Genomic DNA, 13079 nt, shown 5'->3' with positions numbered 1-13079 from the left:
GAGAAGATGAGGGGAGAGGAGAGGGAGAAGGAGAGAAAGAGGAGACCATCCTATCCCTGATAGAATACAGAGACACAAAGACAGTTCCGCTCAAAATGCCTTTCGTCCCACAACACACCTCACCTGCAGAGACCTCACCTGGCTGAACTTGTCCCTCCTGAGATGAAACCTCTCTCACCGTCACTCAACGCCTAGGTTTACCTCCACTACTCACATCCTACCATACCCTTGTCTGTACATTATGCCTTGAATCTATTCTACCACGCCCAGAAATCTACTCCTTTTATTCTCTGTCCCCAACACACTAGGAAACCAGTTCTTATTGTCATTAGCCGTACTCTTAACCTACTCCTCCTCTGGTGTTGTAGAGGTGAATCCAGGCCCTACAGTGCCTAGCTCCACTCCTATTCCCCAGGCCCTACAGAGCCTAGCTCCACTCCTATTCCCCAGGCCCTACAGAGCCTAGCTCCACTCCTATTCCCCAGGCCCTACAGTGCCTAGCTCCACTCCTATTCCCCAGGCCCTACAGTGCCTAGCTCCACTCCTATTCCCCAGGCCCTACAGTGCCTAGCTCCACTCCTATTCCCCAGGCCCTACAGAGCCTAGCTCCACTCCTATTCCCCAGGCCCTACAGTGCCTAGCTCCACTCCTATTCCCCAGGCCCTACAGTGCCTAGCTCCACTCCTATTCCCCAGGCCCTGCAGTGCCTAGCTCCACTCCTATTCCCCAGGCCCTACAGTGCCTAGCTCCACTCCTATTCCCCAGGCCCTACAGTGCCTAGCTCCACTCCTATTCCCCAGGCCCTACAGTGCCTAGCTCCACTCCTATTCCCCAGGCCCTACAGAGCCTAGCTCCACTCCTATTCCCCAGGCCCTACAGTGCCTAGCTCCACTCCTATTCCCCAGGCCCTACAGTGCCTAGCTCCACTCCTATTCCCCAGGCCCTACAGTGCCTAGCTCCACTCCTATTCCCCAGGCCCTACAGTGCCTAGCTCCACTCCTATTCCCCAGGCCCTACAGTGCCTAGCTCCACTCCTATTCCCCAGGCCCTACAGTGCCTAGCTCCACTCCTATTCCCCAGGCCCTACAGTGCCTAGCTCCACTCCTATTCCCCAGGCCCTACAGTGCCTAGCTCCACTCCTATTCCCCAGGCCCTACAGTGCCTAGCTCCACTCCTATTCCCCAGGCCCTACAGTGCCTAGCTCCACTCCTATTCCCCAGGCCCTACAGTGCCTAGCTCCACTCCTATTCCCCAGGCCCTACAGTGCCTAGCTCCACTCCTATTCCCCAGGCCCTACAGTGCCTAGCTCCACTCCTATTCCCCAGGCCCTACAGTGCCTAGCTCCACTCCTGTTCCCCAGGCCCTCTCTTTTGATAGCCTTGGTTTCATGCATGTTAACATTAGAAGCCTCCTCCCTAAGTTTGTTTTATTCACTGCTTTAGCACACTCCGCCAACCCTGATGTCATAGCTGTGTCTGAATCCTATCTTAGGAAGGCCACCAAAAATTCTGAAATGTCCATCCCCCACTACAACATTTTCCGCCAAGATAGAACTGCCAAAGGGGATGGAGTTGCAATCTACTGCAGAGACAGTCTGCAGGGTTCTGTCATGCTATCCAGGTCTGTGCCCAAACAGGTCGAGCTTCTACTTTTAGAAATCCACCTTTCCAGAAACAAGTCCATCACCGTTGCCACTTGCTATAGACCACCCTCTGCCCCCAGCTGTGCCCAGGACACCATATGTGAACTGATTGCCCCCCATCTATCTTCAGAGCTCGTGCTGCTAGGTGACCTAAACTGGGATATGCTTATTAACACCCCGGCCATCCTACAATCTAAGCTAGATGCCTTCCATCATGGAACCTACCAGGTACAACCCTAAATGCGTAAACACGGGCACCCTCATAGATATCATCCTGACCAACCTGCCCTCTAAATACACCTCTGTTGTCTTCAACAAGGATCTCAGCGATCACTGCCTCATTGCCTGCGTCTGTAACATTTATTGGATATTTCAAACTTTTTTAACAAATCAAAAACTGAAAAATTGGGCAGATCATTGCACCTGTACATAGCCCATCTGTAAATAGCCCACCCAACTACCTCATCCCCATATTGTTTGTTTTTCTGCTCCTTTGCCCCCCAGTATCGCTACTTGCACATTCATCTTCTGCACATCGTTCACTCCAGTGTTTAATTGCTTAATTGTAATTATTTCGCCACTATGGCCTATTTATTGCCTTTACCTCCCCAATCAGACTACATTTGCACTCACTGTATATAGACTTTTCTATTGTGTTATTGACTGTACGTTTGTTTATCTCATGTGTAACTCTGTGTTGTTTGTGTCGCACTGCTTGGCTCTATCTTGGCCAGGTCGTAGTTGTAAATGAGAACTTGTTCTCAACTGGCCACCTGGTTAAATAAAGGTTAAATAAACATTTTTTTTTTTAAATAATAATAATTTATTGATCGGCAGATAAGGGTGCTCTCAAGTGGCTAGATGTTCTTTACCATTCGGCCATCAGATTTGCAACCAATGCTCCTTATAGGACACATCACTGCACTCTATACTCCTCTGTAAACTGGTCTTCTCTGTATAACCATCGCAAAGACCCACTGCATGATGCTTATTTATAAAACCCTCTTTGGCCTCACTCCCCCCCATCTGAGATATCTAATACAGCCCTCATTCTCCACATACAACACCATTCTGCCAGTCACATTCTGTTAAAGGTCCCCAGAGCACACACATCCCTGGGTCGCTCTTCTTTTCAGTTCGCTGCAGCTTGCGACTGGAACGAGCTGCAACAAACACTCAAACTTGACAGTTTTATCTCAATCTATTCATTCAAAGAATCAGCCATGGACTGACAGTTGTGGCTTCTTTGCTTGATGTATTGTTGTCTCTACCTTCTTGCCCTTTGTGCTGTTGTCTGGGCCCAATACTGTTTGAACCATGTTTTGTGCTGCTACCATGTTGCGTTGCTACCATGTTGTTGTCATGTTGTGTTCGTACCATGCTGTGTTGTCATGTGTTGCTGCCTTGCTATGTTGTTGTCTTAGGTCTCTCTTTATGTAGTGTTGTCTCTCTTGTCATGATGTGTGTTTTGTCCTATATTTATATTTTATTTATTTTTAATCCCAGCCCCGTCCCCGCAGGAGGCCTTTTGCCTTTTGGTAGACCGTCATTGTAAATAAGAATTTGTTCTTAACTGACTTGCCCAGTTAAATAAAGATAAAAAAAATAATAATTCAAACAACAAGTTGAGTCCAAAAATGATGTAATATGCGAGGGAGATATGTATACTGTAACTAAAAAAGTAATACTAAGTGTATGTTGTGTAGTAAGCTGTTTGTTGCCCATCCTAAAAATGTGGTCCCTTTCCCCCTCATAATTTAGCCTACTGTTCTGAGTTGGTGGTGCACATGTAGCCAATAGCCTGTTTTAGAGAAATATAATCATTGAATATTGTAACAGCTTTCACCGTCTGCTTATATGCCCCCCTTATTTATACTACGGTTCTGACTTGGTATACAGGGAGAACACTGTAAGAATGGCCCGTGTTCTGAATTCTGTCTTTGTACATTTCAAAAGAGCTGAACAAAGAGTTCTATTGACCAGGTCCATCCTAGCACACTCATGAATGTCTTCATTTAAACTACGGATTGCCTCTTATCCGCTTGTCGCCACCTTATGCCATAGTTTGTACATCTCAATTGTGAGTAGAAACCACATTTGCTTTGGCAAGTCAGCCATATCATGTTTTTTTAAAGGCAGTAAATGAGGCTGAATGAACTGTTTCACTGCCAGATGAGGCTCCGCTGATATTTGTATTTATTTATTTATTTTATTTAACCTTTATTTAATCAGGCAGGCGTAGCAGATTCACTACATGGTGCTGAAAAGAAAGCTCTCCTGACAGCTTAATGTCGGCCCTAACAGTTTATGGGCACCATTTGAAACCGTTATAGTGCAATGAATGTATTGTTTAGAGTTGTGTAGAGTAGTGGCTTTGCTGGCATGCATCTAACATTATTTATTTATTACCCCACCAAGATATACATGCTAAAATCACCACTGAAATGGAGAGAGAGAAAGAAAGAGGGATAGAGAGAGAGAGGGTTGGAGAGAGGGATGAAGAGAAAGAGAGAGAAAGATGGATGGAGGGAGAGAAAGAGGTTGGAGAGAAAAAGAGGGATGGAGAGAGAAAGAGGGTTGGAGAGAGAAAGATGGATGGAGGGAGAGAAAGAGGGTTGGAGAGAAAATAGGGATGGAGAGAGAGAAAGAGGTATGGAGATAGAGAAAGAGGTATGGAGATAGAGAAAGAGGGGTGGAGAGAGAGAAAGAGGGATGGAGAGAGAAAGAGGGATGAGAGAGAGAAAGAGGGATGAGAGATAGAAAGAGGGATGAGAGATAGAAAGAGGCATGGAGAGAGAAAGAGGGATGAGAGATAGAAAGAGGGATGGAGAGAGAAAGAGGGATGGGAGAGAGGAAGAGGGATGAGAGAGAGAAAGAGGGATGAGAAAAAGAGGGATGGGAGAGATAATTACTTAGATGAAACATTAGATGAAGATATCATCACCCCAGGAGAACAGTAAATCATTCACACACACACACACACACACACACACACACACACACACACACACACACACACACACACACACACACACACACACACACACACACACACACACACACACACACACACACACACACACACACATAACACACAGTTAAAGGCCAAACCCTGCTGTCAGTAAAAGAGCGTTTGGAGGATAATCCCTCTCCTGCTATCTTCTCTCCTTCAACTATCTCTCCAACCCCCTCTTCTCTCCTCCTCGCTCTAATTTCTCACCCTCTTTATCACTCTAATGCTGCCTCTCCTAAATCCATCTCCCCCTCTCTCTCTCTCTCTTGCTCGCTCTCTCTCTCTCTTGCTCTCTCTCTCTGTCTGCCCTTCAGTTCTCCTCAGCAAAAACATAGAAAACATTAGATCTCTCTTTCTCTCTGACTTTCTCTCACTCCAGCCCTCTCAAACTTCCATCTCTTTTCCCTCCTCTTCCTTCCCCTCTTTCTCTCTCCCCAACCTGGTCTCAGAGCATTTAGTATTATTCTGTACGTACATCCGAATCACTCTATTTAGTATGATATGTTACGTTTCGTATGGTATGTATTAGTTTGTGGATGTTACGAAGGACAATTCGTATTACATGTTATGAATTTGCTAAACATACAATATGTTACAAATTTGCAAAATGTACTATTTGTTACAAATTAGCTAAATGTATGATATATTATGAATTCTAGCTAGGTGGCTTGGTGGCTAACGTTAGCTAGCTGGCTAATGTTAGCTAGGCTAGGGGTTAGGGTTAAGGACAAGGTTAAATGTAGGTGTTAGGTTAAAGGGTTAAGGTTAGGGTTAGGGGATGGGTTAGCTAAAATGGTTAAGGTTAGGGTTAGGGTTAGGGGAAGGGTTAGGGGAAGGGTTAGCTAAAATGGTTAACGTTAGGGTTAGGGGAAGGGTTAGGGGAAGGGTTAGCTAAAATGGTTAACGTTAGGGTTAGGGGAAGGGTTAGGGGAAGGGTTAGCTAACAGGGTTAAGGTTAGGGTTAGGGTTAGGGGAAGGGTTAGCTAAAATGGTTAACGTTAGGGTTAGGGGAAGGGTTAGGGGAAGGGTTAGGGGAAGGGTTAGCGGAAGGCTTAGGGGAAGGGTTAGCTAAAAGGGTTAAGGTTAGGGTTAGGGTTAAGGTTGGGGTTAGGGGAAGGGTTAAGGTTGGGGTTAGGGGAAGGGTTAGGGGCAGGGTTAGCTAAAAGGGTTAAGGTTAGGGGAAGGGTTAGCTAAAAGGGTTAAGGTTAGGGGAAGGGTTAGCTAAAAGGGTTAAGGTTAGGGGAAGGGTTAGGGGAAGGGTTAGCTAAAAGGGTTAAGGTTAGGGGAAGGGTTAAGGTTGGGGTTAGGGGAAGGGTTAGGGGCAGGGTTGGGGGAAGGGTTAGGGGAAGGGTTAGCTAAAATGGTTAAGGTTAGGGTTAGGGGAAGGGTTAGTGTTAGGGGAAGGGTTAGCTAAAAGGGTTAAGGTTAGGGTTAGGGTTAGCTAAAAGGGTTAAGGTTAGGGTTAGCTAAAAGGGTTAAGGTTGGGAAAGATTAGCTAACATGCTAAGCAGTTGCTAGTAGTTGAAAAGTTGCTAATTATCTAAAATGCTACATTTGTCTGTCATGAGATTCGAACTCACAACCTTGACCAATGCCCCTACGTTCTATTTTGCCTTAAAGGAAAATTCCACCCCAAAACTATCTTTTAGTATTTGTTTCATTAGTCTATTGTTGACATGGTCCCAAAACGTCTTTCTTGTCAGCAATGAAGTTTTCAAGATATATGTAAACTTCCAAAATACAGAAATCCTCCCCGTATGATGCATTCTGCATCATATGATGTTTAAAGCATCATCATACAGTATGGAGCAAAATGCATCGTTCAGGGATGATTTTTTTGTATTTTGAAAGATTTTGAAATAAACAAATACCAAAATATTGTTTATGGGTGGAATTTTCCTTTAAGTAAACATCTGTCTCATGTAACCATACCAAATGTAACATGTCATACTAATTTGAGTGTTCCGGATTTACATTTACTATGTTACGTCTAGTCCATGAGACCAGGCTGCTCTACCACACTCTCCCTCCCATTTGCCTTCTCAAATCAAATCAAAGGGAGAGTGGTGATTGGCGAGGCAACGTCCTTGTTGGAAATCTTGAAATTGAGTTTAAAAACAACCAACCTAAAGCTATGAATGTACCCAGCAAGCTAGCATAGCTAGATAGCACTCATGTCAGGTAGACAGTTAGCTACAGTTACCCATAGCAAGCTAGCTAGTTGTATAGTTTGGTCATTTATTCCAATATATTTCACAATTCCCCAAAAATATGTTTATGAAGCTAGCTACGTTTTATAGGGTCCTCACAACGAGACAAAGTCGATAATGCAGCTTTTGTTGATTAAATATGACACTGAGGCCACCGCAGTAATGGCACGTGACATGTGACTACAGTTTGCACAAGTTCTTTACTCGCTCCCTCTAAATCCATCGGGCCGATGGGGTTAACGTTAGTGAACTGGACCTCCAACCTGAGATGACAATCAAACTGCATCCGGTTTCCATGGGGATTCCCCAAGGGAAAGTGGCTAAGCGCGAGGGGCTGAGGTGGAAAGAAAATAAACGTGTTTGGACGGCAGCCTAGGTTTCACAACCTCTGTAACAACCACTGTGTTCTCATTGGGTTTCCAGGTAGTGGAATAACACAATGTACCAGTAACGTTTTCCCCAGCAAACCTGTGAATGTTCTCATAACACAAATATTGTCCATTCGTGGAGATGATTAAGGAATGTTTGTATAAAACGTGAATAGATCATTTTCCTGATGATACAAGAACGTCCCTATATGACATTTCATCTGTTCTTTAAAGGTTCCCAGAACCTTTGGTTGTGGGAACACATTCTGGTCAGAACATTGTTGGGGACATCACAAAACATATGTTCCCAAAACACAAAAACATTCCTGTTTTGCGGATGATTTTACAATGTTTCTTTCAGGGTGCAAAAAAAACGTTCACCTGATGTTTACAAAAATGTTCCCAGAACACATTTCATCTGTTCTTTGAGGGTTACCTGAATGTTTTATTAGGTTGTAGGAACATTCTGGTGGAACATTGTGGGGATATCACAAAAAAATCTTGGCAAAACACAAAAACTGTCCAGTTGTGCGGATAATTCTGCAAGTGTGTTTTTGGCTCAGGTGAACGTTTTATACCAACATTCTATAATCATCACCAGACAGTTTTTGTGTTATGAGCAACCTAACAAATGTTCTGGGAACTTTCACAGAACTAATTTTGGTTTGCTGGGCTCTCTCTCTCTCTCTCTCTCTCTCTCTCTCTCTCTCTCTCTCTCTCTCTCTCTCTCTCTCTCTCTCTCTCTCTCTCTCTCTCTCTCCCTCTCTCTCTCTCTCTCTCTCTCTCTCTCTCTCTCTCTCTCTCTCTCTCTCTCTCTCTCTTCTCTCTCTCTCATTCCCTCAGGTTAGTCTTTGCATATTGATAAGCTTTATTCCATTATATAAATATTCAGTTCTGTGTCTGTGGGCAGTGGGGTAACTTTAGGACTGTCAGACCACCAAAGGGGTCGATAAGACACACAAACACATAAACGCACACAAACACACACACGCAGAGCGCGCACACACACATCCCATGAGGGTAAGATGGGAGAGTGAGATGGGGGAGTGAGATGGGAGAGAGAGAGAGAGAGAGGGAGGGGAGAGAGGGACGGGAGAGAGGGAGGGGTTTATGTGAAAGCAGTGTTTTTGTCGCTGAGGAGAACAGGGGTGGTGTGTGTTTGTGTGTGACTGTTAGTGTGTGTGTGTGTTAGACGGTGTGTGTGTTAGCGTGTGTGTGTGTGTGTGCAGCTAGGTCGCTCAAGATTCATTCACTTCCAAGTTCGACGTACGTTCATGTACCCAGGACGTTGGGAGATGCCTCAGTTCGACGTACGTTCATGTAGCCAGGACGTTGGGAGATGCCTCAGTTCGACGTACGTTCATGTAGCCTGGATGTTGGGAGATGCCTCAGTTTGCGCTTACTTCACCAGGGTTGTTGGTTCGATTCCCAAGTTATTGTTCCAATGTGCGTTGGTCGTGCGAGTACCTGTGTTGTTTTGGCTTGCGCTAGTGTTATTTATTCGAGGTTCTCCTCGCTCCTTTTGGGGGTTCAACCCTGTGTTCTTGTTATGTGTTTGTTTGGTCTTCGTCCCCCGTGCCTTTACACGGCACACTGTCATTTGGGTGAAATTTAAAAAAAACTCTCCCGACCCTTTATACCAACGTGACAGTTGACAACAGCTTTTGAAATTTGACGTTCGGAGGAACGTGGATGAATTTCAGAATCTGAAGTCAAACTGGTCAAATGGAGAGATCTTGTTGTAGAGCCAACAACCATTACGAACCACTTAGCTTTGTCAGCATGTATGTGTACCAGCAGTCCCTTAGATGTAAAGCTCTGGGGGTTGGTGGTGTATGTGTGTGTGTGTGTGTGTGTGTGTGTGTGTGTGTGTGTGTGTGTGTGTGTGTGTGTGTGTGTGTGTGTGTGTGTGTGTGTGTGTGTGTGTGTGTGTGTGTGTGTGTGTGCGCGTGCGCGTGTGCGTGTGCGCGCGTGTGTGTGTGTGTGAATGATTTACTGTTTTACCAGCAGTCCCTTAGATGTAAAGCTCTGGGGGTTGGTGGTGTGTGTGTGTGTGTGTGTGTGTGTGTGTGTGTGTGTGTGTGTGTGTGTGTGTGTGTGTGTGTGTGTGTGTGTGTGTGTGTGTGTGTGTGTGTGTGTGTGTGTGCGCGCGTGCGTGCGTGTGTGTGTGCGTGTGTGTGTACCTGCAGGCCCTTCTTAGTGAGTCTGCGTGGGTTGGTGGTGTAGGTGTGTATGTGTCCGTCTACTCCTCTCAGTAGTGGTTCAGTATCCCTGACGTACTGCAGGTCTCTAGACGTACTCAGATCCATCACCTCCATAGACTGACTCACGTTCTGCACCTAAACACACACACACACACAAATCAAATTAGATCAATACAAACACAACATACGTATGATGAGTAAACACAAAAATATATATTTCTGACACACATACACACACGCACACACATACACACACGCACCCATCACTGTCTCTCTCCCTCTCTCCCTCCCACACACAAACACGACTAGACAAACACGCCATCAACGGTGTGGGTTTTTGAGGGGAAGGATTTGTTGTTGTTGATCTCTTCAGTTCTTCACTGATCAACACCAACAGCAGCCCATTTTTGTCTTGTTGTTCCTCTCTCTGTGTTCTCACCCATTCCTTCCTTATCTCTCTCTCTCTCTCTTTATCTCTCTGTCTGTTTATCTCTCCGTCTCTCTCTCTCTCTCTCTCTCTCTCTCTTTCTCTCTCTCTCTCTTTGTCTCTGTCTATCTCTCTATCTCTCTTTATCTCTCTGTCTCTCTATCTCTCTGTCTATCTCTCTCTCTCTTTGTCTCTTTGTCTATCTCTCTCTCTCTCTCTCTCTCTCTCTTTATCTCTCTCTCTCTTTATCTCTCTGTCTATCTCTCTCTCTTTGTCTCTGTCTATCTCTCTCTCTCTTTATCTCTCTGTCTATCTCTCTCTCTCTTTGTCTCTTTGTCTCTCTCTCTCTCTCTTTGTCTCTCTGTCTATCTCTCTCTCTTTGTGTCTTTGTCTCTCTCTCTCTCTTTCTCTCTGTCTATCTCCCTCTCTCTCTCTTTGTCTCTCTGTCTATCTCTCTCTCTCTCTGTCTATCTCTCTGTCTATCTCTTTCTCTCTTTATCTCTTTATCTCTGTGTCTGTTTCCAGTATCTCTCACTTTGTCTCTCTGTCTATCTCTCTCTCTCTCTCTTTATATCTCTGTCTGTTTCCAGTATCTCTCACTTTGTATCTCTGTCTATCTCTCTCTCTCTCTCTTTATATCTCTGTCTGTTTCCAGTATCTCTCTCTTTGTCTCTGTCTATCTCCAGTATCTCTCTCTTTGTCTCTCTGTCTGTCTCCAGTACCTCTGTCTTGTCTCTGTCTGTCTCCAGTATCTCTGTCTTTGTCTCTCTCTTTGTCTCTGTCTGTCTCCAGTATCTCTGTCTTTGTCTCTCTGTCCATCTCCAGTATCTCTCTCTCTCTTTCCCAAACTATGTCTGAAACTATTTCTACCTCTCTCTAATTCCATCATGATACTGTCGATAGTAGGACACAGGGGCCTGTGTGTGTGTGTGTGTGTGTGTGTGTGTGTGTGTGTGTTCATGTCAACGGCACTCAGGCCCGTGAATATCTTATTCCAGTCCACTGTCCTTTCCTCTCTGCATTGTGATTCTGGATTCTAGACACGCGCTTCCATCCCCGAACACACACACACACACACACACACACACACACACACACACACACACACACACACACACACACACACACACACACACACACACACACACAACACACACACACAGCACACACACACACACACACACACACACACACACACACACACACACACACACACACACACACACACACACACTATACCTGTTCTGTGAGTAGGCGTAGCTGACGGCTGCGGGGGTCTCGTTTGCAGAGGTTCTGAGCGGGAGCAACCACTGTACACACACACTTCCCATCAGGGTCCGATGCCGAGCTGTACACCTGCCAGCCTTCATCTGGACCCGGATACAACGCCTGGAGGGAGGGAGTTAGAGCTATAAACTTACAGACTGAGAGAGAGATAATTGATGTGATAACCTTGCCTGAAAACTGCGGTCCTAATATCTAAGGCTAGGCTAATATCTAAGGCAAGGCTAATTACTAAGGCTAGGCTAGGCTAATATCTAAGGCTAGGCTAATATCTAAGGCTAGGCTAATATCTAAGGCAAGGCTAATTACTAAGGCTAGGCTAGGCTAATATCTAAGGCTAGGCTAATTACTAAGGCTAGGCTAGTCTAATACCTCTACTCACACACATTGTGGGGACATCGCAACAAATATGTTCCCAAAACAAACAGAAAACTGTCCAGTTGTGCGGATGATTCTACAATTGTGTTTTGGGAACATACTGAATCTTTTGTGATGTCACCCAACACACACGCACACACGCACACACACACACACACACACACACACACACCTGAAGGTCACTGTGTGTGTCATGATGTCCTCTGATTCCTGATAATCACACTGATGACGGAAGACAACTGCACATACAGATGCAGGATCTTAATTTGATCACCCTGTTGCAGGACAACGGGACATTTAAAACGTGTAGTGTAGTCGAGGTTAAAAAAAAAAAAACTTCTGAAGTTAGTCATTTACATTTTGAAATTTCAGACTCGATTTTCCCTTCATTGATCAACCCCTCCAAAAATGTCCATTAACTTTGATCCACATAATAACCCTCCTTGCTGCAAGATTATTTTCTTGCTGTTGCAAACTGGCTCAAATTAAGATCCTTCATCTGTAGCTTTTAGCTCAGCGGATTCAAACTCAGAAAGAAAAAGAACTCGACCCTTTGTCATTCAATTTTAAAATCAAACCTATTCAATGACATTATCCACCCGTTGTATTGAAACATCTCTCTCATTTCAGGTGTAAAGGTCGAACTAGAATAGAAAGCAGACAGTGTTGTTGTGTTTCTCTCTCTATTTCTCTCCTCGCTGTCTTTAATTAATAAAACAGCACCTCTCACACCTTCTCCATCTGCTCCTCATCAATTACTGTGTGTGTGTGTGTGTGTGTGTGTGTGTGTGTGTGTGTGTGTGTGTGTGAACTTGATGAACTTGCAGAGAGTTGCTATGGCAGCAAACACACACACACGCACGCACGCACACACACACACACACACACACACACACACACACACACACACACACACACACACACCTAACTCGTTGTCAGCAGGCATTGGTACTATATTGAGAGGGTCTTGGCTGTCTCTGGCACACCAAAGGGAGATTCACTAGTTCCAAATACACAGTTACAATATCGGACAGGAACCTGACACCCTCAGCACAAAGAGGGACAAACACCCGCCTGGAGGGTAAATTAAAAACAACGGCAAATGGTTTGATGAAGAATTTAAAAAACCTAAGAAAGAAATTGAGAAACTTGTCCAACCAAAAACATAGAGACCCGGAAAACCTGAGTCTATTCCTTCACTATGGTGAATCACTAAAATAATGCAGAAATACACTACGGAAAAAGAAGGAACAGCACGTCAGAAATCAGATCAATGTAACTGAAGAATCCATAGACTCTAGCTACTCCTGGGAAAATTGGAAAACACTAAACAAACAACAACACAAATAGTTATCGATCCAACATGGAGATGTATGGGTAAACCACTTCTCCAATCTTTTTGGCTTTATAACAAGGAACAAACAGCAAAAACATGTACATTATCAAATACAAATCTTAGAGTCAACTATTAAAGACTACCAGAACCCACTGGATTCTCCAGTTACACTGAATGAACTACAGGACAAAATACAACCCTCCAACCCCAAAAGGCC

General features: G+C 44.7%; 1 protein-coding gene across 1 annotated transcript in view; it reads right to left on the bottom strand.

The window, feature by feature from the left end:
• The window catches only part of LOC135533036 (noelin-2-like), a 63711-nt gene extending 52455 nt beyond the window's left edge, over positions 1-11256 (bottom strand). The window contains exons 1-2 of the mRNA XM_064960434.1: positions 11104-11256; positions 9417-9572 (exon numbers count right to left, since the gene is read on the bottom strand). Of these exons, the coding sequence (XP_064816506.1) occupies positions 9417-9551 (135 nt within the window). The 5' untranslated portion in view covers positions 9552-9572; positions 11104-11256. The remainder of the gene's footprint in view (positions 1-9416; positions 9573-11103) is intronic.
• Between the last annotated feature and the right edge of the window lie 1823 nt (positions 11257-13079).

The sequence above is a fragment of the Oncorhynchus masou genome, chromosome 5 (assembly GCF_036934945.1).
Source record: "Oncorhynchus masou masou isolate Uvic2021 chromosome 5, UVic_Omas_1.1, whole genome shotgun sequence".
NCBI lineage: Eukaryota > Metazoa > Chordata > Actinopteri > Salmoniformes > Salmonidae > Oncorhynchus > Oncorhynchus masou.
The sequence above is the reverse complement of the archived record's forward strand: the minus strand, read 5'-3'. Positions and strand labels throughout refer to the sequence as shown.